Source organism: Phocoena sinus, chromosome 3 (genome assembly GCF_008692025.1).
Source record: "Phocoena sinus isolate mPhoSin1 chromosome 3, mPhoSin1.pri, whole genome shotgun sequence".
NCBI lineage: Eukaryota > Metazoa > Chordata > Mammalia > Artiodactyla > Phocoenidae > Phocoena > Phocoena sinus.
The window spans coordinates 11581302-11609013 of record NC_045765.1 but is presented as its reverse complement, the minus strand read 5'-3'; the positions used below and the strand labels follow the sequence as shown (position 1 = coordinate 11609013).

Here is a 27712-nt window from a genome sequence, read left to right as displayed (position 1 = left end):
TCCAAGGTCCAGGGTCCCCTCCTCCACACCACTCCAAGCCATTCAAACCCAACCCATAGCTGGGGAGGAAGGGCTGGGCATTGCTTGAAAGCTGAGGCAGCACCTGGAGGTGTCCTGTCCTTTCCTTATAGGAGATCGGAGCAGTGCACCTGCCAGGCTTCCACATCAGTCAACCGGTCCAAGCAGAGACAGGGAACCAAAGGCTTAAGAACAGGAATGATACACTGGGGCTTTCAGCAGCTGCTGGGACTCAAAAGCAAAACTTCTGTCTCAGGGCCCAGAACTACGATCAGAGGATTTGCTTCCACTTCAGGATCTGCCACTTAAGAGCTGTGTGACCTAAGTAAGACACTTAATCTCTCTGGCTTGGTCACACGGGGCTGTGCTGAAACAACGTACAGAACAGCACAAACCGGCTCTGCCACGCACGTGACCTCCGGCTCCTTCCTGCCTCTCAGTTTCTGAACGCTGGAAAATAAAGTATTGCAACACTCTTTAAAACAAAACAAAACAAACAACAACCCTGACGCAAGGAAGAAGGCAAGGCCAAGAGACCTCCGAGGACCTCCAGAGTGAGGGAAACCACCCTCTAACCAGCTGTGTGGTCAGTTTTCTCATCTGAGAAATGGGAATGACCTTGTTCTTGCCTTTTTTGTCCCCACCAGGGACGGCTGACAGGCCAGACCCAGACAAAGGGAGCACCCCACCCCCCAAACCAAGGGAACCATCAGAGCCAGGGAACCTTTCCCAAAACTGTATTGATGACCTCAAATAATATTCAACAAGGTGATAACAAGTCAATAATAATAAAAGTAATAATAATAAGCTCATTTAAGTAAAACATGATTACTAGCCACACTCATGTTTCCACATCTGCCATGTACGTGGTGGGTATCTCCGTAAGGACCCCAGTGCATGTTCAGCATTTGATTGAACCCCTTAGATGGTGCTCACCAAGCACTCACCACGCAGACGTCTGTCGTGGATTCCTTTAACAGCAGCCCCATCAACCCTCTGGTCATGACATGTGAAATCCTGCAGGTCAAATCCAGTTTTCTCCAAGCAGGACCTGTCAGCAGATTCCTCCTCAAGGAATTGATTCTGTCAAAGGTAGAAATAGGAACCACCCTTGCAGGATGAAGGGATGATGGGGGAATTATGGCTTCCTTCAGGGAAGCAGCTGTGTGTTGGGGCTGATGGATGGCACATCCTCATCCCAGCCAAGGCCAGCATGGCACAGGAGCCCGGACCTCTCAGTGAGCCCTCACTCTGACCCAGGGACAAGCAGTGCCTCCCATGGCCTGGCACAGTGGCCCTAACTGACCACCCCTGCTTCCTGAAGTTGGCGTGGGCTCAAACACTATATATATATGGAATAACTTTGGGAACCAAGAGGGACTATACAGACTAGTATTTTCCAATCCACAAGCACGTTTTTCCCACTAATATGTCACTGAGGTAAATGGAAGCAAACCCAAGACCCTGGAAAATAGTCTAACAGCACAGTCTAAGTGCTTCAAAGTCATTGGCCAGCTGGGTCCACGGTCACACTCAAGCAAGTGACAAATGGCCTGCTGGTTGCCAGCTTTACACAGCCGACTTGCCAGAGAAGAGCCTATGAGTAAGTGTCACTCACAGGGACAGCCAAGCCAAAACCGAGGCGATCTTGTTCGGTCAAGAGTGTGGTGGCTCTCGGACTTCCCTGGTGGTGTACTGGTCAAGAATTCACCTGCCAATGCAGGGGACATGGGTTTGAGCCCTGGTCTGGGAAGATCCCACATGCCACGGAGCAACTAAGCCCGCACGCCACAAATACTGAGCCCGTGTGCCACAACTACTGAAGCCCACACACCTAGAGCCCATGCTCCGCAACAAGAGAAGCCACCGCAGTGAGAAGCCCGCGCACAGCAATGAAGAGTAGCCCCCGCTCGCAACTAGAGAAAGCCCACGCGCAGCAATGAAGACCCAACAAAACCAAAAATAAATAAATAAATGAATAAATGTATTTTTTTAAAAAAAAAGTGTGTGGTGGGTCACACCTGGGAGAAGAAATGACCACGCCGCAATGCCGTTCTGGAGAGCAGACAGCACTCAGGTGGCACCCAGTGAGAGAGCTGAGGGGGTTAACTGGCGCGGGAGTGAGCCCCATTCAAAGACACACACACACCAAGAGGAAAAGGCGACGAGTGGCACAGACTGAGAAGACAGTACAAGTGGCTAAAATACGTGAGATGCCACCAAGAAAACACAAATGAGAGATACCATTTTTGCCCAGCACTACCACAAAATTAGGAAGAAAAGGACAATCTAGTATGCAAAAAGAAGTGGGAAACGTCCTGGGACACGCTCACAGAGGTGGCATGAAAGGTCAGCTGCTAGGGGCAGTGGGGAACAAGGCACAACCCACAGGACAGCAGAGCCTGGCCCTCCCTCGAGTCTGTGGTCGGGCTGGCCAAGTATCTTGAGCCAGGTGCCAGTTGCTCACGGGAGCAGATGAGGCTGCACTGGAGTCACGGGGCAGGACCTGAGGGGCCTCAGCATTCAGCAGGGTGTGCTCTGTGGGAGTGAGGCACTTCCCACTGGTCTGACACACCTGGCTGGTGCCTAAGAGCTGGCTGCACCATGTAAGAGCAAAACAAAGTCGGAAACCACTGATCCAGAAAGAGAAGGCCCAATCAAATTCACAGGCTCACGGCAAAGGCCTGGTGTGTGCCAGGCCCTCTCATGCACACTCCGTCCTTGGGGAGCATTCTGGACTCCAGGAGTGTGCTTCTTGGTGGGCAGGAAGGAGGGGAGGCAGCAAGAGCACCGACACTAAAAAGGAGACCTTTTTTCTTTTTGGCCGTGCTGCACAGCTCGTCGGATCTTATTTCCCCGACCAGGGATCAAACCCGGACCCTAGGCAGTGAGAGCGAGGAGTCCTAACCACTGGACTGCCGGGGAATTCCCGAGGAGACTTTCAAAGAAAGGCCTTTGGCTGTCAAGGAGAGAATGCTGGGGCCTGGGCAGCGGGGTCCCCGGGAGCCCTGTGAATCACACATCGCCGCCCACAGGTGGCCCCCAGCAGCAGTGAGTGGCAACACCACCCAGCTGTTACAAATGAGGGGTTTGTAACAGGTGGCAGAAACTCCACGTTAGGCCACCAAATGTCCCAGAGCTCTGTAGGACAGGAGTGGCCCCTATCACTGTGGCTGGATATCCCGTTAAGGACCCACACTCCCAGCCAGAGATGAATGAGGGCTCCAGGAAAGCAGTGTAACCAGAGAAGAGACACGGCGACCCTGGGGTGACGGCACAAGAACACACGGCAGGCCCCGTGTCTGTGGGTGCAGGGAGGCTTCCGGGAGCCATGACCACAGAGCTATCTATGCTGACAGAGTGCTTTCCGTGAGTCGTGGGTGTGACAGGAGTGAGTCAGGAGGGGACAGAGGGCATCCCAGGTGAGGGGGGCAAGGGGCACAGACCCCTAGGGAGGGAGGGGTGCAGGCCTGCATCAACTGCTCCAGGTGGAGGCACTGGCGACAGCGGTGCTGCAGACCGCTGGGGCAGCCAGAACCCAGGGTGAGCCGGCCTTTGTCAATTCTGCAAATGGGGACCACACCACCACAGAAAACCCTCCAACCAGCCAAATTAGGAGGAAACCTTTAGAGTCAAAAGGTCAAATATCCCCACCAAGGACATTCCAGGACCCCAAACAGCGGCTTTTTGGGCTTCCCAAACCCTATCCATGAAGGAAGACAAAGAGCAGCAACGCCAGCGGCCGCATCCCAGATCTCCAGGACAGAGGAGCAGGAACGTGTGCGTGCAGCGTGGTCAGGGTTCTGCGAGGAAACTCAATGACCTTCCTCTTTTTGCTTCTGAGCCCACTTAGGGAAGAAGTTCTGGGCCCATAAATGCAGAATCCAAAAGCCCCTACCTGAGGAAAGCATTCAGCAGCCTAGCAAGGTTTGCCAATGCCCAGGAAGGAGCATACGGGGCACCAAGCAAATGCCCCAATGCTGCCATCTGGGGTGCCCCCAACCCAGGCAGGCTGTGGAGGCTTGGAAAGCCCTGGGAGTGGGAGGACACTGCCCAGGATGAGGCCAGAATCTCACCAAGGGTTCCTGGGCAGAGCTGGGGCCCAACCCCCATGGCATGGGCCACCCAGTAGGACTCCCCGGCCCCCACCAGAGTCATCCCTGTCACCTGCTTTATAAAGTGGCATTTTAAGCTGGTTTTACTTGGTAAAAAGGGAACCCTGCTCAAAAAGAAAAACATTCAAATTAGCATAACACACCAGGCCCAGACCCGCCGCAGAGGAGGTGTCGTGAGCCGCTGGTCCTCCAGCGGCACTGTCCACCCTGGGGCCTGCGCTGCTGCCCCAAGCAACTCCAGAGGGGATTTTATGGTGCTCTGGGAGGGAATACCACCACCCTGGGGTGAGCACTGGGATAAAGCTGGTGAGAAGGAGGTGGCAGAGCTTTTATATTTGGAAAAGGAATCTGGCAGAGCTGGAGAATGAGGAAGGGAGAGAATCAGACACATGTGACTGAGGAGAGTCCCCCCACTGAGAACAGTCACGGCCTCCAGGGCAGGGGTCTGCTGAGGGAGCTGAGCTGACGGCATCCTGAATCTGGAGCAGGATGCTGGCCCTTGGAGTGACAGAACAGACTGGGCAGAGTGAGCTGGACAAGGCAACCACACAGGGCCTGCACCCCTCCTGGACACGGTCCCACCACATGTTCATATGGTATGGTTCACCCTGCTGCTACAGAGTGCCGATGTGGCGCCAGACGCTGGGACAGGAGCACTCACACCTCAGGGGACACGCTGAGTGCCGGGGACACACGGAGGAGCCCTCTGAGCAGAGACTACAAAGGTGGGGGGAGAGGCCCATAGAGACCTAGAGGAAAAGTGTTTGAGGCACAGGCACACACGCTGTTTCCTGAAGCTTGTGCCCTCCGGTGCCGTGTGCTGGCCACCCTCCCCAGCACTCTGACCTGTTTGTCTGATCTCAGCACTCTTGGGAGAGGGCCGGGCTTCTTCCTCAGCACAGCCTCCTGGGCCTCCTGGGGTGTAGGCTCTTCCCCACCACCGGCTCTGGCCCCAGGAATTCCACTTTTCCAACAGGTTCCAGCAAATGTTCCTTCTCCAGCAAACCCTCCTGACCTGTAGGTGGAATTAGAGCCCACGGGACTGTCGCTCTTCACTCAGGACCCACAACGCTCGGCACAGGGCCAGGCACTCCAAAACTGGGATGTCACACCTGGGGCCTGGCTACAGCCCGGCCTGTCCACCTAAGGACAGGTGCTCTGGGCCAGATGCCTGGGGCTGACCAGGACCCCACATGTCAGCATCCCACTTGCTTACTCCCTGCGGCCAGGGCGTCGCTTGGGCCTCAGAGCCTGGGGAGGACTCACCAGGTGGCTGCAGTGTGCAGAGGACACACACACACTATTTCATTTCAGGCCCTGGGCAACGGGTGTTCGGCCACCATGCAGACAGGCTGGGGCGGTGCAGGGGACTGAAGAGAGGCAGGAGGCCAGCCACCCTGTTGAGGGATCTGCCCGCGTGGGCTGACTGACGCCACTCCTGTTCTGTTTTTCAAATGCAGTCCTGTGACTCTCTGAGTTACCAAAATCTCAATGCACATCCTGAGTGAAAATGATGACGTGGGGATCACTGTTCTAAATTTCCCCTAAATTTTCCGCAGACTTCAGGATTCCTCCTGGACGCCTATGTGAAACTGCTGTGCACGTCTGATTTCAGTCACGTTCATCTATGACTGGGACAGAAGGGGAAGCAACTACAGGCTCCAGAATCCTCAATCCCAGCACCCGGTTTTCAAAGCAACAATGCTCTTCCGTCCAGAATTGGCCAGCTTGCAGAGCTCAGACCCCACCTGCCAGGCCTAAGGCCAGCTCGGTACCACCCACAAGGTTAATCAATGGCTTAATAAGTAACAACCAAGAACACAAGACCCAACTTTAAACAAACAGAGCTCCCCAGCCTGCATCCTGCCTAAGGCCCGGCAGCGTCTGTGCATGAACTGTGTCCCCGCTCACCACCTCTAATGTCCTCTAAGGGCTGTCATGGGAAATGCTATTTACAATGGAACATGCCCACTCTGCTAAGCACTGTACAGCCACCACCAAGTCTGGCCACCAACCTGCCCAGTCGACAGGCTCTGAGGGCCCGCAAAGACCCCATAACCTTGAGCAGCAGAGGAGCCGGCTAGCCTGAGGTCTATGATGACTGCACCCAGGAGATCCCTGGCCTATGGCTCCAACAGAGGAGCAAACGCCTACCTTTCAGAGACACCCCAGGCCTTGACTCTTCTGCTAGACAGCTAGGGCTGCAGCATGGAAGGAAGGCACAGACCCCGCAACATGACCCCCATCCCGCGGGGGGGTAAAATGAGGTCCAGAGAGTGGTGCCACTGTCCAGCCAGTCCCCTCTCCCCAACCCGTGTCCTGCGCTGCACTCTGCAGCCACCCAGCCCATGCATGGTCAATACCAGTGAGAGTTTAGAAACAATACGGCCTGCCTCCCTACCCCGGCCCTCAGCTGTCTGAGGTACAGAGCTCAGACACCCGGAACCTCTGTACCTAGGCCTGCTGGGTGCCCATATGAACACGGAGCAGTGTGCAGCCTCCCCAGGTCTGCAGGCTGGCTCAAAACCAGCCCCAGCTCAGCCAATTCGAGGCATCCTGCTTCACTGCCCCAGGCCTGGGCCCTGCGTCCTCCAGTGACCTGCTTCAACACCTCCAAGTTCCCCCGTCCCCTGAGCTAAGCAACAGCAGGGGGACACCCACTCTGTGTGCTCGCTCTTGAATGGCTGAGCCCCAGGAACAGCACCAGGAGCTCCAAGAAGAGGGCACGGAGGCAGAAGCCACGTCTGCTCAGACCAGCCACTCACCAAAGCTGAATTGTGCCCAGCAGATCACACACTTGGCAATTCCTGTCACACGAAAGCATCCAGGCCTCAGTGAATTCTTACATGAGAGACCAAAACCAGGAGGAAGAGAGGCAGGTGGCAGGAGCTGTGTGAAGACCCAGGACAAAGTGCAATCAGAGCCACGGCTCTGGGGCACAGACCCTGGAGAGTCACCTTCAACCCCTGGGGAAAAAGAGGTCCAAAGCTTTGTGCGTTTGTAGCATGGCATCAGTCCACCTTCCACTGACAGCCTGTGAGCCGAGCCCCGCATACCCAGGCACTGGCAGGCCCCATTCGCTGGCCCCACTCTCACAGCCCAGGCTCACCTGGGGGGTCACTAACCTCACCTGCTCAATAACAAGAAGGGACCCTCCCCATAGAGATGCTAGATGGCAGGGCTAAGACCAGGGAGGGCCAGGGGCCACATACCATTAATCCTACACTCCAGGCCAAACACCACCTCAGAATCCTTCTTAACACAGCTCCGCTTCCTGTCAGGGCAAGCTGGCACGGATCACCATGTCATGTGGCTCTACAAACAAGGCTCTCGACTAGTGGGACGCTGTGCACAGGTAAGGGAGCAAGCATGGGCCTGGTGCGCTCCCCAGAGCAGGCTGGAGACAAGCTGGACATAGGCGACTAGGGCTGGTTGTCCTCATCGCACTAGCCAGATCCACTGTGAGCTGAGCATATTTTGCTGGAACCAGCAGACATCTGTGAGCATCCAATACCAAAAACAGTACAACCAGAGGAGGAAGGAACACATTCTTCTAGCTGTGGCCTGTCCCTGCCCTAGACATCTCCCAGCAGTCTCTCCACCCTGGGATGTCCCCAGTATGATCCCCCTGTGGACCTCCCCCTTGCCTCGAACTTCCCCCTACACCGTCCCCCTGCCCACCCTGCCACAGCTCAACAGTCCCATCTGATTCTACAAAGGGAGAAATGACATCAGATAACAGCAAAATCATGCCATTTCTGCGAACAGAACCCAGAAACCGCGGCCCCTTGGCAGAGGCCTGCCCAAGAAGGCCTTCTCTAGTGTCCAACTCAGAATCATCTACAGATGGCACTTGTCAGAATCTAACTACAGGTAGCACTCGTCCAGAGCTGAGAACACTCCAAAGGTTCACCGAACGCCAACCCCCGGGCCCCGCCTGAGGACAGCTCACTCCTGGGGAGCAGGAGAGGCCTGCTGTCCGTCGTCTCCACACAAGGGACCCATCTGAAACCACTGTCATCTGACTGTTCCTCATGTCATGAAACACATTCGAAAACACTGTGGGAACTGACCCCTTACTGGGCACAATCTCCCCTCGGAAGGTGACACCAGCCCCACTGTACACCCATGGAGCTGAGGCTGAGGGACGAGGAGGACTTCAGCCAGAGCCTGACTCGAATCAGAGGCAGACGCCCACCCTACCAGCTCGGCCAGGGACACGCACACAGCCCTTCCCACCCAGGCTGCACAGTTATGTTTCCAGAGTTCACCAGAAGGTCACAAATAAAAAGGCCAGGCCCACTGGAAGCTGTGCCAAACCTGTCACTGTGCCTGAGAAAAGCTGCTCCCAGGAAACCCAGTGACTCACAAGAAGGGCAGGAAGCCTCGGAGTCTCCATGAAATTGGGAGGGCAGGCAGTCCCAGAGTGGACACCCTTGGGTTTGAGGCTCGATTTATCTATGCTGATGTGACCATGGGCCAACCACCATTCTCTAGACATCCCCATCCATGAAATGAAGAGGCTGGACAAAAAGGACCCTCTGAAGCATCGGTCTAGCCCTGAGATGCCATGGCAAGCTGTCTGCCAGGGCTCACAGGGCTGCAGGCAACAGCCCAGGGACCAGGGGTCCGAGGCCTGAGCTTTCCCTCAGGACAGCAACAGTCTGCTAAACACACCCATCCCAACACTCCAGACCAGCAACTGCAGGCTTCTTCTGTAAAGAGCCAGAGAGTTAATGTCTCAGGCTTTGAGGGCCAGATAGTCCCTGTTGCAAAAACTCTGCCACCGCTGCAGTGCAAAAGCAGCCGTAGACAACACCACTGCGTCCCAATAAAACTTTATTTAGGGCTTCCCTGGTGGCGCAGTGGTTGAGAATCTGCCTGCCAATGCAGGGGACACGGGTTCGAGCCCTGGTCTGGGAAGATCCCACATGCCACGGAGCGACTGGGCCCGTGAGCCACAACTACTGAGCCTGTGTGTCTGGAGCCTGTGCTCCGCAACAAGAGAGGCCACGACAGTGAGAGGCCCGTGCACGGCGATGAAGAGTGGCCCCCGCTCGCCGCAACTAGAGAAAGCCCTCGCACAGAAACGAAGACCCTACACAGCCAAAAATAAATAAATAAATAAATGAATTAATAAAAAAAAAAAAAAAAAAACTTTATTTACAAACACAGGTGGGGGCCAGATTTGGCCCTCATTTTAGATTCTAAGGCTGACACTGAAAAAAGGAACATGCCGTAACAGTGCACTTCATCAGCATCCTTATCCGATTCTGTTCACCTAACATGGTGGCAAACTACCAAGGCCTTGGTCTTGGGGGCCAACAGCTACAGCAGCAACACTGGGCCCAAGAGACCTCAGATTCTTCAGGGCCAAAAAGAAGGCCCATCAGTTCCACCACTAATCCCACAGGTAAAGGGAGCAGTCAGAAGGGCGATGTGGCACTGGCTCACTGTCAGGACCTTGAAAATGTGGCAGGGAGGGACCCACCATCAAGGGCGAGGCCAAGCTGAGCTTGCCCCCACTCTAGCCCCTGTGAGCTAGGCTGTCCTGACTCAATTCAGTGGGTTTTCCCCTTGTTGGAAGTGTTGCACCGGGACCGTTAAATCACTCCCTCCAGATGTGGGGAGAACCACAAGGTCCACAGCAGGAAGCTGAATTTCCCCAAAAAGACTGCACTTCCAATGCAGGGGACCCAGGTTCGATCCCTGGTCAGGGAACTAGATCCCACGTGCCGCAACTAAGAAGCCCACTTGCCACAACTAAAAACAAAAAAGATCCTGCATGGGCTTCCCTGGTGGCGCAGTGGTTAAGAATCTGCCTGCCAATGCAGGAGACACGGGTTTGAGCCCTGGTCCGGGAAGATCCCACATGCCACGGAGCAACTAAGCCCATGTGCCACAACTACTGAGCCTTCACTCTAGAGCCCCACGAGCCACAACTACTGAGCCCGGGTGCCACAACTACTGAAGCCTGCACGCCTAGAGCCCGTGTTCTGCAACAACAGAAGCCACCATAATGAGAAGCCTGCGCACCTCAACGAAGAATAGCCCCCGCTCACCACAACTGGAGAAAGCCCGCGCACAGTAACGATGACCTAACACAGCCAAAACAAAAAAAAAAGATCCTGCATGCCGCAACTAAAACATGCTGCAACTGAGACCTGGTGCAGCCTAAATAAATACATAAACACATAAATAAAACTTTAAAAGGAAAAAGGAGCCTCCCGGCCCACTTACTCTCTTCAGGGTAGTAAGAGAAGGCAAGGTCACCCTGAGCCCAGGGCAGCATAACAGGGTGGTCACCCCAACCAGGGCCCTCGGGCCCTCTCAGATCAGCCTCCCCTGGATGGAGGGAACCAAAAGCATGGGGGCCAGGGTGCACGCTGTGCGTGCGCACGCATGCACACACACCATGCAAGAGAACTGGAGGCAGAAGCAGGACTGCACAGGGAGCCCACCTGCTGAAGTCCCCCCCGAGGGCAAGCGGGCTGCATCTGCCCACTGGGTCCAGAAAAAAACACTGCTCCTCCTCCCCCTCATGCACCTTCACACAGGCCCTGAGGCCAGGTCAAGGGCAGGAGCGGGGTCAACGGTACTGGAGGTCTTGAAGGCTGAAGCTCAGCCTGTACCTGCCCAGTGCCCCACAAAGGGCAGTGCCTGACCTTTGGGGTCTCCAAGCCGCTTCCCACCTGGAAGAAAGCCCATTTTCTGAAACAGTCCCCTTGTGATTCAACATGGGACACAAACTGCTAAACTCACAAAAGTCGAGTAGATTCTGCCACATCGGAGCTCATGACTAGGGTAGGGCCCAGCAGCCTCAGGTGCCCGCAGGGAGAAGCCCAGACCCTCCCTGTCACATGACCTCAGGGCCTCTCTTTGGTTTTAGGGGGAGTGGGGAGCACAGAAGTCTTGCCTTTGGAAGGGCAGGAAGTGGTGAGGGTGGCAGAGAGCTGAGCTACCTGAGCTGACCCCATGTCACACACACTCCCACCCTTCCCTGGCCCTCAGTCCCCACTGCTTGCCCCCCCCACAGGTTCTCCAGACCACCCAAGGTACGTACTAACTCTCCCAACTTAGAGACCCGGGTCCTGACTGGGCCCAGGCTCCTACACAGTCACTGCTATCTCAACTCATTACTGTTATCCTCCCCTTGTCACTGTCATCTCCACTTGACCACAGCTTCTCATTCAGGGTGGGGCCACACCTGCTCTCCCTGCCCTTCCTGTCATCTGCTCCCAGGGGTGACCCTCTCAAAATCTTCCCTCAGGCAGGACCTGAAGCCAGCCCAAGCCCACCTCAAGTGTGGGTACCAACATGCCTCCGTTCTGCTGGGGTCAGGTTCTCTGTCACCTTCACAGGGAACTCCTGAGCCTATCAATGGTCCAACAAGTGCCAGAGGCCCTTCAGACCTTAACTCTCACCAGAGAGTCACAAGCATCTTAGTACATTTTAAAGGCTCCAAGATCACCTCTCACCCATCAGGATGGTTACTATCAAAAAAGGAGAAAATAGGGCTTCCCTGGTGGCGCAGTGGTTGAGAGTCCACCTGCCGATGCAGGGGACGCAGGTTCGTGCCCCGGTCCGGGAAGATCCCACATGCCGCAGAGCGGCTGGGCCCATGAGCCATGGCCGCTGAGCCTGCGTGTCCGGAGCCTGTGCTCCACAACGGGAGAGGGAGAGGCCACAACAGTGAGAGGCCCGTGTATCAAAAAAAAAAAAAGGAGAAAATAAGTGATGGTGAGGATGTCAAGAAACTGAAACCCTTGTGCACTGTTGGTGGGAATGCAAAATGGTGTAGCTGCTATGGAAAACAGTATGGAAGTTCCTCAAGAAGTTAAACATAGGACTTCCCTGGTGGCGCAGTGGTTCAGAATCTGCCTGCCAATGCAGGGGACATGGGTTTGAGCCCTGGTCTGGGAAGATCCCACATGCCACGGAGCAACTAAGCCCATGCACCACAACTACTGAGCCCTGGCACCACAACTACTGCAGCCCGTGCACCTAGAGCCCGTGCTCCGCAACAAGAGAAGCCACTGCAATGAGAAGCCCACACACTGCAATGAACAGTAGCCCCAGCTGGCCGCAACTAGAGAAAGCCTGCGCACAGCAACGAAGACCCAAAGCAGCCAAAAATAAATAAATAAATTTATTTTTAAAAAAAGAAGTTAAACATAGAATATGATCCATATGATCCAGCAATCCCACTTCTGGGTGTATATCCAAAAGAACTGCAAGCTGGGACTCAGATAACTGTTCACCTATGTTCACAGCAGCATCATTCACAGCAGCCAAGAGGTGGAAACAACCCAAATGTCCACTGACAGATGAATGGATAAGCAAAAAGTGGTAGATCAAAACGATGGAGAATTATTCAGCCCTAAAATGGAAGAAAATACTGACACATACTACACCATGGACAAACCTTGAGGTCATTAGGCTAAGTGAAATAAGCCAGTCACAAAAGGACAAATACTGTACGATTCCACTTTTAAGAGGTCCCTAGAGCCATCAAATTCATAGAGACGGAAAACAGAATTGTGGTTGCCAGAGGCTGGGGGAGGGGAACGGGCAGTTAGTTTTTAATGGGGACAGAGGTTCAGTTTGGGAAGATGAACAAGTTCTGGAGATGGATGGTGGTGATGGCTGCACAGCAATGTGAATATATATACTTGATGCCACTGAACTGTGCACTTAACAATGGTTAAGATGGCAAATGTATGTTATGTGAATTTTACAATTAAAGATAAAAAATAACAGGACTTCCCTGGTGGTGCAGCGGTTAAGAATCCGCCTGCCAATGCAGGGGACACGAGTTTGAGCCCTGGTCCAGGAAGATCCCACGTGCCGCTGAGCAACTAAGCTCGTGGGCCACAACTACTGAGACTGTGCTCTAGAGCCCTCAAGCCACAACTACTGAGCCCATGTGCCACAACTACTGAAGCCCACGCGCCTGGAGCCCGTGCTCTGCAACAAGAGATGACACTGCAATGAGAAGCCCGCGCACCACAACAAGAGTAGCCCCCACTCCACGCAACTAGAGAAAGCCCGTGTGCAGCAACAAAGATCCAACACAGATATAAATAAATAGGAGTGGCCTCAGCTATATATGGTTTCACTCTTAAAAAAAAAAAAAAGATAAAAAATAACAATAGGGCTTCCCTGGTGGCGCAGTAGTTGAGAGTCCGCCTGCTGATGCAGGGGACACGGGTTCGCGTCCCGGTCCGGGAAGATCTCACATGCCGCAGAGCGGCTGGGCCCATGAGCCGCGGCCGCTGAGCCTGAGCATCCGGAGCCTGTGCTCCGCAACGGGAGAGGCCACAACAGTGAGAGGCCTGCATACCGCACAAAAAATAAAAAATAAGAATAATGAAAAATTTTTTTAGAAAAGGCTCTGAGAGATCCCAGGTAAAGACTGGGGTTGACTGGTCTTAGCACTCCCAAGGCCTCCCTGACCACAACCCTGGCCCCAGTCCTGCCTGTCACAGGAGGAAGCCCCCAAGGGAAAATGTTCATGCAAACAGTGAAATCAGCCATGGGGTCGAGCCTTCCACAGGGAGCCCCCAGGAAGGGGCTGCAGCCGTCTACACCCACACAAAGCAGAGGAGTCACAGCTACTCACTCACGGCTTCCCTGGATGATGAAATTAACCCCAACTTCTGGCTCAGGCACTCCTTACCCCCAACTTCCTCTGGCTGCTCCACCCTCCCAGCCTCCCTACCAGCCTCCCTCCTTCAGCCGCTCTCTCAGATCTCACGCTGACATTCTAGGCCTTTCCCGGATGGTTTCACTTGCCCTGCTTCCCAAGGGCACCTCCCTCCCCATCGCCGCTGCATTTCTCCCGCCTGGCAGCCATCATCACCATGCCCTCAGCTGGCCTCCCCCATAGGGATGTGGGGACTGCAGGGTGAGACCAAGTCAGTCAGTCTAATAAACAGGACACGAAGGCCACGGGCATACATCCAGATGGGGAGAGAGGTAGGCCAGGGACTCCTCAGGCCTCTCATGCCCGTGTCCTGCCACTCCTGTCCAAAAAGAAGCCGAGGGGCCCAGGAAAGGGCAGGGGCGGACAGGGTGGCCCCTCGTTACTCGGCTTTTGCACACCTTTGCCAGGGCCACACTCAGCCAAGCTGGATGATGGAAGGGCCAGGAACCCCTCCTCACATACCTAGGGAACAGCATTCTCGAATGGAGAGGGAGTTTGGCCCCTCGAGACTGCCCTTGTGTGACTCCCCAATACTCACAAGCTTGAGCACAACCTGAAGGCAAAGATGGAGCCACCATATCCTGGGCTCTGGGGCTGATTTCTCACACTCTGCCGGCAGCAGCCACAAACCCAGTAGGCTCAGCAGTCATCCCCAGGCCCAGCCGGACACGTCTCCAGAAACCCGGGCACGACCTCCTGTCCCTCCTCAGCTCCATCTGGCCTCTGCTCACTGCCTGCTCCATCAGTAGTGCCCACTGAGGCCGCTCGAGGGATCAAGAAGCGGGATGCATGAGAGGGCCCAGCTCCCTCCGACACAGTGCGGTGGACTTCCAGGCAGGAAAGTGGCTAAAAAAGACTGGGGAAATCCATTTAATCTAGTCATTCTTTACTTTACAAAAAAATCCTTGACGATAGAGGCAAAGAAGTAGATATTTTAAATTCTGAAGGGCTTCACTTTCTCAGATCATTTGTAGAGTATGCGCGCGCACACACACACACACACACACAAACACACACACACACACACACACACACACACGGGGGCAGGAGTGGTCAGCATCCATACGTTTCGCCCATCTGACCTGGGAGGCCACTACAACTGCAGGTGTTGCTTCAACCCAGGAAACTGAGGCTTGGGAGGGAGCCAGCAGCCCGGGGCCCCCGCCAAGCCGCAGTCTCCCTTTCTGAAGGTCTACCAGGAGAACACCGACGATGGAGCAGTGATGTGGAGTATTAACCACAGCCCTTGATCATCGGCAGCTCATTAATTTCTTGAAAGCACAGCAGTCCAAGGCGGGCTGAACTTCTCCAGGACCTCCTGTTATGGAGTGTGCCTGGGAACCCTGGGAAGTGCTAAGCAAGCCTTGGGCCCTCGACCCAATGTTATCTGCACTTGGACGGCGTAGCCCACCTGCTCGCCTGCCCATGAGGCTGACTTGGGGTGACACTGACACCCAAATGCTGTCTCAGGGTGCAGCCCCTATGTCCAGGCCCAGCCTTGGCTCCCCCAGTGTCCAGAACACCCACTGTCCAGAAACTGGTCAATGCCAGCACAATAAAGGAAACCTGCTATCCAACTGCCCCTGAGCAACGAACACAATCCAAGAACCAGAAAAAGAAAGGCTGCTGGCTTCCAAGGCCACCACATCCGTTCTAAACCGCCTTCAAATTGCACTGGTTAGGACACTGGCAAGAAACTCATGACATCCACACCCTGAGACAAAGGTAGCAACCCAGAAAGACACGGGCCCTGAAGCAGCATCACCACGGCTGCACACGCACGTCTTCCACCTCGCTCCACATCAATGACGATGATGCTGATGCTGTTCACCCACCACAGACCTGCAGCAGCTCTCTGATCAGCCACAGTCGCCTTTCCTCCAGCCAAGAGTCACTCCAGAGGTGACCATCAGCGTCTCATCAAGCCCTGCATAACCCGACTCTCACAAACCCAGCTCAGGCATGACAGTAAGCCGAGCGTGCAAAGACACTTCTGCCCTATGGCCAGAATCAGGAAAGGTTAGAAATGTCCACCTCCCCCAACCAGGTACAGCCCAAATACTTCTACATCTGTCCCCTTGCCCGACCCCAGTGGACCCCAGCTCAGGCCATCAAAGTCTCCACCCCCAGCCTCCCCACCTCTAGGCCTGACCTCCCTGAGCATCCAACACCACAAACCAGACCATATCCCTCCTGGGCCTCGATTTCAACATACAGTAGTTGCACCGTTCAGCACCTGCAACCTCCAGCTCCACTCTCAAATGCACAGGTACACCAGGGATGCCTGTCACTGCAATTCAGCATCTCTGCACAGCCCTCAGTACCGGACAGCAGACTAGGACTAAAGCCACTAAAAGACAAAGTTTAGCACTGCGATAAAAAAGAATCGAGACCTAAGATTATATGAGGACACCACTGTGATGTCCATTTCCTCTGGATCCAAGACAGAGGAAGGCGCTGAGGTGCCAACAACAGCCCATGGAACAGAGAATTGCTAGTGTTCTTCACTGAACTCTACAGCTTTTGTGGTAAAAAGAAAGAAACTTTTGACATGTGTCGCTTTTAAACAGGAGTTCGGTGACCCCACAAACTTCACAGACATGTGAGGCCCCCTCCCCTCTGGAAGGGTTGTGGCGAGTCACCAACGCACCCCTTTGACCTGGTGACTCAGCCAGGAGCCGCATCTCAGTGTGGCCAGGGAGGGACCCAGCTAGGAGGATATAATTAGCATCGGATTCCAGTGCAGCGACTTAGTGTGGGAACAGGAGATCTCCCCCTGAATGGTTTACTTGGACACCAGCTTCTTTATTAAAAAGCAAAGTGATAAAACTGCACATGGTGGCTGTCTGTGTCACTTACTGCACTACAGGTCAGAGGCTGTTTGCAGGGATTGTTCTGGAAAGCATCCCTGTGGTCTCTGGGTGACTGCAGAGTGGCCACGTATCGCTAGAGGTGAGATCTCAGACACCTCCAGGCCACGCGAGTCACAGACCAAGGAGAAAGTCATAAAGGCAGAGAGCAAGGGAGCAAGGCCCTACAAGTGAAGGACCTAGGGGAGGCAAACCCAAAGGCACAGGATGGATTTCCAGCCAGGCACGCTGAGCAGGGCTGTTGCCATGAAGAAGCAGATTTCCCAAAACCAGTGTCTGCTCCGGGACAAGAGATGCACGGAACAGGAGAAACAGTCTTGTTTTTCAAGGACTCCCCAGAGATGTCACAATCCGGGTGTGATGTCAAAACTACTTCAAGGGTGATGAACTCTGGCCTTGCCGATGAGTCAACAGAGGGTGGGTTTCCGAGAGCCACCGGCTGTTTACACACAGTCACCATGGTGAATGGCTGCCGGAAGCCTAGTCAAGGGTCACAGTGGCAGATGCGGGGCTTGGCCACTCACACAGCCTCATAGGCCATCTGCAGAAATGACCAGCACTCACTCCATACCCCAGGTTGCTCGCCTTCCCTCAGTAACTATGAGACATGCGCCTCTGGGAGGGACTCACCCCACCCAGACCTACTGAGTGCCCACCTTGAAACACACATGCAAACCGAACCCCTACGTCATGCTCCTGACACCAATGGGCCAGCCCAGTCCACTCGGCCACCACCCTTCAGAGAAGACAAAGCTCAAGGCCACACATACTGCATTCCAGCCAGATGCCCGGTTCTCAGCCCCATCCCAGCTGGGAGACTCCTTCTGGTGACTCGGTCTCCCAGAGTCTTTACCTGTTTCCTCACCTGAGAATTGAGAACCGCTCCCCACCACAGGGCTGACAGCCAGGGGACAAGATGAAGTAACATGTACAGTTCAGGCCAGCGCTGGCATGCAGGGCACAATCCACAGGCACTGGTTATCACCTGCAAGCTTTCTCAGGGGAGAGGGCACGGTACAGTCAAAGCTGGCGACTTCAGGAATTTGCATGGCCACTCATGTCACCAATGTTCTCGGGACCCTGGGATGCTGGCATGTCATGAGGACTTGAGACCACAGTGGGACTCCCTTTCATAGCTGTGGCTCAAACTCCCGCCCAACTGGAGAGGCAGCCTGGGCCAGTGAGGACAGTCAGCATGACCTCAGGCAGGCAACGCTGCCCCTCAGAGCCTCAACTGCCCCCAATGAACAGTGGGAACAATAAGCTAGCCTTCCTGCCAAAACTGTCAAGAAGGTGACACGTGCCTGGACAAAGGGCTTACAGGGCCTGGCCAGAGGCCAGGAGGGGCAGCAAATTTAGCTATTCCTGAAGACAGCTCGGGGACTTCCCTGGTGGCGCAGTGGTTAAGAATCGCCTGCCAATGCAGGGGACACAGGTTCAAGCCCTGGTCCAGGAAGATCCCACATGCCGCGGAGCAACTAAGCCCGTGTGCCACAACTACTGAGCCTGCGCTCTAGAGACCGTGCTCCACAACAAGAGAAGCCACCGCAATGAGCAGCCCGTGCACCGCCAACGAAGAGCAGGCTCTGCTCGCCACAACTAGAGAAAGCCTGTGTGGAGCAACGAAGACCCAACACAGCCAAAAAAATTAAAAAAATAAAGACAGCTCATATGAAAAACAGACAGGGCTGGCAAGAAGTGACCTAGTTAGGGCCGAGTGGGGCGGCCCCCCAGGAAGGAGAGACAAACCCACCTCCTGGGGCCTCACAGTGGGAGGGGAGTAGAGGCTAAATTAAGGCTCCTCCTGCCACCGGTGGCCAGGCTGACACCCACGCAGCTAGCCCCTTAGCAGCAGGCAAGCAGCCCCTAGCGTGGGTCAGAACAGTCACAGAGTACTGTTGCAGACCTCCTCTTCCTAAGCCCGTCCCAGGACAGAGCCCTGCAGCTGCCTCCACGTCTTTACCTGGGCCTTGCCCCCTGCCCAAACACCCTCCCCAGCCCCTCATGTCTCAAGGCCTATGCATGTGCCATGCCTGGAACTCACACCCCTTCCCCCCAGGGGACCCCTCGCCCAGCAGACCTCAGCTCTGGCATCTCCTAGGCAGCGCCCTTTCACATCGCCCCATTTTATTTCCTTCCTGACAATGACTGCTGACAAGCTCTTCATGATGATTTCTGTGCCACCCTGTTCATCATCTGTCTCCTGCCTCTAGAATGCCAGCCCGAGAGACCGGGGACTCATTTGGTCACTTATAAATGTCCAGCCCCTGAGCAGTGTCCCTGTACAGACCAGGCGCTCAATCAGATTTGGGAAAATGTAGGAGCCCAGGCTCTCCTATATTCTCTGCTCAAACCTCCAGGTGGGAACCAGCCCTGAGTACCGACACCAAGTGCTGAGAACCTGGGAAGGGTCAGGGCTGCACTGAGGGCCGCACGTGTGCCAAAGGAATCCCAACAGCCCTGAGAGGAGGAGCCAGAGCTCAGAGAGGGCAGGGCCCTGAGTCCGGAGAGAAGGATCTGGAGCTGGGAGGGGTCAGGTACTGGGACACTCATAATCCTAAAGAGAAGAAGGATCCAGAGCAGCCACTGGGATCCTCATAGCTCTGAGGAGGAGGACCTGGACTGGGAGGGGTCAGGCACTGACCCAAGGCCTCACGCAGGTAGAGCCGAGATTCAGAGATTCAAACCCAGATAGGCTCCAATTCCCAGGTTGTTTGGGCCCCTCCCTGGGCCCTCAATTTTTCCTGAACAACAATATGCTACTCTTCATCAAAGACCTTTTAATCTGGGGAGGGGAGGATCACTCAGCAACAGAGCCCACCAAATCCGAGGATGAAATACTCAGGTGGTCGAGGGAGGTGCCCCAGGGAAGGCCACTTCCGTTCAATCACCGTCAGGGACACTTCTCTGAACAGGCGCTTGATGCTGTCTTGGAAAGATGGGTTGTGTTTACGCTTCCCCTCTCTTCTCTCCCGGAAGTAACCCATCACGGTGAAAAGGGAGATCCATGGGAGTGCCTTGGGATGCACTCAAGAGTGCGTGAAGCCCAAGTCTGGACGGTGGCAGCTGCACATATGACTACATCTTTACCTTCCACCATGTTCCAGGCTGGCCACTAGGTCTGTACAAAGGCAGCTCAGACTCCAGACCTCTCTGCAGAGGGAAGCTGTCAGGGACTTCTCCGGCTACTCCAACAGCTAGGCTCCCAGGAGCCACAGAGAAAGTTTTGAAGGATGCTCCTCTCCAGGTCCCTGCCACATCTGAGTCTGTAAAAACCTCTTTGCAATTACAGTTGCCCCTTGAACAACACGGGGGTTAGGGGCACCAATCCCTGAGCAGTCAAAAATCCCTTATAAACTTTATAGTCGGCCCTCCATATCCTGAGTGCTGAATCTGCAGATTCAACCAACCGTGGGTCCCCTAGTACTGTAGTATGTGTTTAGTGAAAAAAATCCACATACAAGTGGACCCGGGCAGTTCAAACCTGTGTTGTTCAAGGGCAACTGTAAAAATTTTGTAAAAGTAAAAACCCTCCCCACAAGTTGCCACTGGCGAACCATATAACCACAGCGCTAGAGAACAGAAAACTCTAGACGCTACTGACAGTCAAACATATGGGGTTTTGTTAATAACCAGTACACTTCACTAGTCACACAAACAAGTTCTTCAAGTCGCCTTCCCCATGCCCACCACCCAAGAACACTGACTGTGCCCAAGCTGCCCTGATTTTACTTCAGTCCACTACATTGCCCACTGGATAAGATTAAATACAAAACTGCCAAGTAACTTAAATGACAAGTCAGCCTCTGAGAAAAATGAAAGTTTGAGTCACCCTCAAAATTTAGCCCAGCCAGCCAAGTTAACACGAGTAGCTTGAGAAGGAGAAGCTCTTCGAGGGAGCCCTTTCCGGCTGATCAACACAAACATACACAGCTGGGCTCTCCGTGGGACGAACTTGAGTCTACAGTTATACCTTCACCCTCACAGGAGGAAGATCCAGCTTAGGGGATGTAACCAACACCCTAAATTAAAAATAGCAGCGTGACAGCATGAGGTGGACGCACAGGCAGGCCTTCCGGACAACTAGATCAAGGGAGGGCAGCATGGCAGGGAAGGCGGGGCTCCGAACTCACAGTGACCAGGTACCAAGCTCACCTTATTTACATGACGCATAAGCTCTCCCCCAGCTGTTTCTAGGAAATCCTGCCTTCCAGGGGAACAAGTCAGAACTGCCCTGGGAAAAAGACTCCCGGCTGGAATTCCACAAGGAAAGGAGGTTCAAGCTGGCCACCGTGCCCCCTCCTCCTCACCTGCATTGGCACCCCAGCCTCACCTTGGGGAATCCCTTTTGACAAGGTGAGAACTCACTCTTCTAGAAAGATGAAATCCCGGTTCTATGAAGGGGAAACTGAGACATGAGGACAGGAAGGAAATTGTCCAAAAAAGGGGGAAGAAGAGCGGGAAGGGTGGGCACTGGGAACAAAACAGGGGAAGAAATTCCCAGCTTAGCTAATGGTGCCGAACAAGTCCAGGGCAGGAAGAAAGCCACATTCCTTCCTAGTTAGTCTCTCTCCTCACCCGCCCGAGGCCCCCCCATCCCCAGTACACACGCGCGCACACACACGCACACGGCAGGGCCTCCCTGAACCTGATGCCAGACCCCTCCCCCTACAGCCACTGACTATGAAGCCCCCACTTTCCAGGAAAGGAGGAAAAGGGCTCCCAAACCACCTCCCCTCAGGACCTGACCACTGGGCACCTGCAACTTCTGTCCCAACACAGGAGGAGGGCGCCATGACACAAACAGAAATGGGAAGAAGCAGTTTCTGACCACGGGCCCCAGATGTGCCCCAAAGTCAGGCCTGAAAGAAGGTAGAAAGAAGCCTCTCCCCAACCCCCCGGGCCAGGTGGCAGAACTGAAACGCCTCGAACTTCCCGAGATGGGCCCAAATCGGCCCCTGAGAAGTTTGAGTCAGCAGCCAGGTGCAGTGGCCAGAGCTCCTCCCCAGGTGCCCACAACAGGCTCCCAGCTTGGGAGAGGCACCATGCCAGCAATTCCCTCCCCAAAACACTCCCACTTTCTAAAGGTGTCCAGTGATTCAGGTTCACCTAGGGAGTTGGGGACAAGCTGTCAGGTTCTGCCCAAACTCCCCTTCACAAGAACCAAGAGTGAACCCAACTCCAGAGGCCTCATTGGAAAGCATCAAAGACGGCCCCCAAGTGTAGACACAACCTCCATAAACAAACGGAACAGGACCCCACAGATGCCCCGACAGCAGTGCCCCACTGACCCACCCTGACAGCGTCCTAGACGGAAAAGCTGCTCCCCAGGAGTGCAGTCAGCCTTCCCTACCAGCCACCCTGCAAGGAGCCAGACTGAGAAGTCCCAAACCCCCACCTCCCGTGCTCGGACGGCGCTGCCTCCACCCCCTCCCCTGGTCAGGTGAAAAAACGAGTTCCTGCCCAGGTGCCGGGTAAGTCGGGAAAGGCCCCGGACGCCTCCAGGTGCCGACACAGACGTCCCCCGGACCAGGCGCGCGATTTCGGGCCCCTCGGCCGCCCTGGGCCGCCCGCCAGGGTCGTCTCCCCGCGCCGAGGCTCCCCGCGCTCCGAGCCGGACAGGCGCCCACCCCGCGCCCCACTGGCCCAGGAACCCGCGATCAGCACCTCAGACGCCGGACCCCGAGCCCCCAGGCAAGGACGCCACGGAGAGGGACGCGCGAGGCCGACCTGCGCCCCGACGTCCCCGACGGCCGCGCCAAGCCCCGTGCCGCTCACCTGGCTGGCGCGGTAGCTCTCGAAGGCCCTCAGGGCACTGTCGGTGAGCTTCACGTGGAACACGGACACCTTGCTGCCGTCGCTCACTCGCCCGCACGACAGCCCGTAGCTCCGAGCCTCCTTCAGCGCCGCCATCTTGCGACCATCACTCCCCCGCCCCCCCTTCCCGGCTCCAGGGCCGGAGGCGCGCCGGCCACGCCCCACCCCGCCGCCCGCTGACGCGCTGCATTATTCATGACACGCGATTGGCCACGCCCCCTCCGGATCCAGCGAGAACCACAATCGCCGCCGCACCCCCCGCCGACGTGCTGCATTATTCGTGAGACACGGCTGGCCACGCCACCCTGCGGGCCTAGTGAGGCCCACAGTCACTGCCCGGACTTCCTGCATATTCATAAGGCGCGGATGGCCCCACCTCTCAAGACTCTAGAGGTGTCCACTTTCGTGCCCGGACTCCGCCCCGACACGCGCCCACCTTCAGGCCCCGCCTCAATGTGTATTATTCATGACCCTGACAACCAGGCCCGTCGAAGCCCCGCCCCACCAGCCGCTGACGTGATGTATTACTTATGCAGTCTCTCCAAGTCTTCCGCCTTTGGCTTCTGTTGAGAGCCCCAACGAGGGCGCGGAGGGGGCCAGGCCGGCGCAAAACACGTTGGTGGGGGGGGGGGGGGGGGGGGGGGGCGGAACCAGCTGCAGGCTGAGTGGGTGGGCGTGACTATGCAAACCGAGCGCGCGTTGGACGCTGGGTTGGGCTGGTGGGGCTTCCTTAGGGTTGTTGGGGAATTGTTGGGGTTGGTAAACTTTGCTCGCAATAAGACTAGACTTTTTTTTTTTTTTTTTAATATTTATTTATTTATTTTGGCTGCGCTGGGCCTTAGTTGCGGCATGCGTATGGGATCTAGTTCCCCCACCAGGGATTGAACCTGGGCCCCCTGCATTGGGAGCGCGGAGTCTTACCCACTGGACCACCATGGAAGTCCCAAGAGTAGACTTTTAATAGAATAAAATCCTACATCCCCACAGGCCCTGAGAGATGGTGGTTGTCCAGTTCTCCTATTAAAAAAAACATTTCACATATAAAATTAACCCATTTAAAGTGTACAATACTGTGGCATTTAGTACATTCACAGTGCTGTGCAGTCACTACCACTATCTAGTTCCAGAACATTTTCATCACCCCTAAAGGAAACCCTATACCCACTAAGCAGGTTATTCCTCACCCCCCTCCCCAGGCCCTAGCAACCACTAAGCTACTTTATCTATGAATTTGCTTTTTCTAGACATTTCGTATTAATGGAATCATACAATATGTGACCTTCTGTGACTGGTTTCTTTCACTCAGCATGATGGCTTCAAGGTTAGTCCATGCTGTTACCTGTATCAATGCTTCATCCCTTTTTATGACTGAATAATATTCCATTGTGTGGATAAACCACATTTTGTTTATCCATTCATCCACTGATGGACATGTGGGTTGTTTCCACTTTTTCACTATTACGAATAGTGCTGCTGTGAACATTTATGTACATGGTTTTGTGTGGACAGATGTTTTCCCTTCTCTTGGATCTATACCTGGGAATGAAATTGCTAAGTCATATGGTAATTCTATGTTTAACCTTCTGAGAAACTGCCAAACTGTTTTTCACAGGAACTGCGCCATTTTATCAATTTCTTGTTTTACATGTGGGGAAACTAAAGCTGAAGACCAGCTCTGGCTTGCCCAGGAAAGCTCCTCCTGGGCTCCTGGGTCTTCTGACCTGCAAAAAGTTCCTGAGTTGTTTTCCTTCTCGCTTGAATCTAATTTACGGTGGTCATAGAATGAATATTTTGAGGCAAGACAGGAAGGTGAAGGTGTATGTCTCTACCCAGGTGGTCTCATTAGTTCTGCCCACCAGTGCCAGGCTGGCACTACCATCTCTTTACCCCCGATCATGAACTGCTGACCCTAAAGGCAATGCTAGATTCTGTGAAACCTTTTTCCATACCTGTCATTAATATCTCCATTTACAAATGGAGAAACTGAGGCTCAAAAGGGTTAGGCAACATGTGACGATATTCACCCTACCAGTGAATGGGCTGCTTGGAACTTTGAACTTGGATCTTTCTGATCCAGAGCCCTCCTGATTACCCTTCATCCTGCCTCTGGTACCTGGGTCCCTTTCTGTATTTCCTCATTGAACAACCCCAGCACAGGGCCTAGCACAGAGTAGGTGCTCAGGAAATATGTGTTGAATTAATAAATGATCTCATTTAATCCTCACAACACAGCTATCAGCCCATTTCAGGGATGAGGAGAGCGAGGCTCGGAGAATCTGGAAGGTCTTAAATACTGCTGCAGAGATTCCAACTCCAGCCTGTCTGAGCTCAGGGCCAAAGCTCTGGGATCCTCCACCCTTCACCTAGGATCAGATCATCCTACCACCAACATGCGAGCACTTGCTCAGACACGCTGACCCATTTACCCACTGCTGTGGCCAACTGCGTATCCGGAGGCTGGGCCAGGAAAATATTGGAGCAGGCCAGGGCTGCACTGCCCCTAGAAGGGCCACAGAAGGGCAAGAAGGGTAGCTGTGGAGCAGGCAGTCTGGAGTTAAGAGGATGGGGAGGGGAGAGACAGCCAGACTGCTGAATGGAGTAGAACATGGGAGGAGCCAGCTCTAAGTGCTGACCAGCTTGCTGTGTGACATTGGGAAAGGCACTTCCCCTCTCTGAGTGTAAGTGGATTCATCTGAGAAACAGACAACAGTACTAGTAAGAGTCACCCCACGTAGAGTGTTTAAAACACACAAGGCTCTGTGCTCAGTGTCTGGCACCCACAACTGCCTTTCGGGGTGGATACAGTGGCTTGGTCCCATCTGCCAGATGAGGAAACTGAGCCCTTAGAGAAGTTAAAAGACTTAGGAACAATGCAACCATGGGCTGTAGTGCTTGGTAACAAGTATTGATTTTTCTCCACTTTACACTGAATGCCCCAGTGGCTCCCAACAGGACCCCTGAAATGATAATGGAGGAAATCATCAGGCATTGGCATGCTCTCCAAAAGCCTTTAAGAACTAGGTCACCCAAGAAATTGGAAGCCAGTTGATCACCTTGAGTAGCCTCTCAACATACATTCCACTTAACAAGCCCATTGAAAAAGGTCTAGCTCTGTGATGGGAACAGTGACCCTAGCCTGACCCTCACCCCTTGTAGCCTTGGATGTGTCTCACCCTCTCTGTTCCTCATTTTGCTCATCCATAAAATAGGGATAATAACAGCATTTACCCAAGAGCCTGGCCCTAGACCAAAGGCAAATGGCATCGTCATGGAAATTGTTATTATTATTAATGGGTTTACAAGAGTTTATGTACATAACCTCTTTCCGTTAGACATTTATGTTCTTTGCAGTTTGTGGGTTTTTAAACCGCACTGGGATGAACACCCACTATTCATTAGTTGGCTATCGCTAATATATGTATTAGTTTGCTATTGCTGCCTATTGCTGTGTAACAAAGTATCTCAAACTTAGTGACTCAATATAAGGAACATTTATTATCTCACAGTTTCTGTGAGTCATAAGTCTAGTATGTTTTAACTGGTTCTCTGCTCAGGGTCTCATGAGGCTGTAATCAAGGTATTGGCTTGACTGTGTCCTCATCCAGAGGCTCAAGTGGAGAAGGATCTGTGTTCAAACTCCTTCAGGTTGTTGGCAGAACTCATTTTTTGGTGGTCGTAGGACTGAGGTCCCCACTTCCTTGCTGTCAGCTGGGGGCCACTTTCAGGCGCTGGCCACGTGGCCCCCTCCATCTCAGCAATAGAGACCTCCCTCATGTTGAATCCCTCTGACTTCCTCTTCTACAACCAGCAGGGTCAGGCCCACCCAGGTTATCTTAAGGTAAACTGTGCCCAATAACAACACAATCATGGGAGTGAGGTCTAACACATTTCCAGACCGGGGATGACACAGGATGAGAAATCTTAGAAACTCCTTAAAACTTCTGCAACGCACAGCCCTTAGAGACACATCTCTGCACATCTGTCCCAGAACTTCCTGAAACTTGAGATGCTAAGTCAGAGCAAATGGACCTTTGGGATTTTGAAGCAAACAATTTTGCAGCAAAGGGAACGTGATGATCCATGAGAACACTCAGTTTGGAGCTGGCCCCTTTGCATGGTGGGGTGGCCAGCAAGCAGCCTGCTCCGGTGCTCCCTTAGCTGGGCACCTCAGAGCCAGCAAGTCTACCTTTTGGGGCCTCAGGACTCATTTGTGCAATGGGTAGGGGGGCGCTCACAGCTCTTCTCGGGATGGGGGTAAAGACATCTGTTGTCAGGGATCCCCAAGACCGCCCTCAGGTTTGATAATTCACTAGGAGAACTCAGAAAAGCTGTTACATTCGTGACTGTGGTTGATCACAGCGAAAGGATAAAGATCAGCAAAGGAAAAGGGTGCATAAGGCAGAAACCAAGAGAAACCAGGCACAAGCTTCTGGTTGCAGACAGCACTGAATTTTCCCAGCAATGGCTGTGACAACACACATGGAATACTGCCATCCAGGGAAGCTCACCCGAGCCTTGTCCAGGGTTTTTGTTGGGGAGGAGGGGTCAGTCATGCAGATATGGCTGACCACCCATGCGATGAAATTCAGTCTCCAGCCCATCCAGAGGTTGAACTGATACCATGTGGCCAAAAGCCCCCACCCTAAATCATATTGTTAGCATGGACTATCTGGTGTGGCCCACGACCTCAGGTAAACACTTATACCAGTCAGGACATTCCAAGAGTCTAGAGGTGACCTCCCAGGTGCCAGTCAAGGGCCAGTCCTTTAAATGTGCATAGTTTGGACAACCCAGGCCTGATGAGTTATTTCTTTACCACTCTAAAGCAGGTGGGGCTCCAGGTGCCCTCATGGCTCCAGCAGAAGTACCACAGAAGGCTTTAATAGTTCACTGTGTGTCACGTGACCACCCAGGAGCCAATCACTGTGGCCAGGGGGCTAGAATGCTCTGATTGGTCAGGCCTGGGTTGCAGATCCACCCCTGAAGGCTGGTGGGGAACCAGCTCCATCTGCATGATGAGGAGTAAAGGTGAGTTCCACCAGGAGGAGAAATAGAACACAAGCATTCAGAGACACTGATGATTCCACACTGGGTGACCCCAGCCAACACTCCCCACCGGGAAGTTGTCCTTTAAGGATGACATGAGATGGAAGTATGCAAAGGTCATCCCACTGAAGTGCTCGGGA

At 54.1% G+C, this 27712-nt stretch overlaps 1 protein-coding gene across 1 annotated transcript in view; it reads right to left on the bottom strand.

The window, feature by feature from the left end:
* The window catches only part of ELL (elongation factor for RNA polymerase II), an 82002-nt gene extending 59361 nt beyond the window's left edge, over positions 1–22641 (bottom strand). Inside the window, 1 exon segment of the mRNA XM_032625191.1 lies at positions 22488–22641. Coding sequence (XP_032481082.1) covers positions 22488–22622 — 135 coding nt within the window. The 5' untranslated portion in view covers positions 22623–22641.
* Between the last annotated feature and the right edge of the window lie 5071 nt (positions 22642–27712).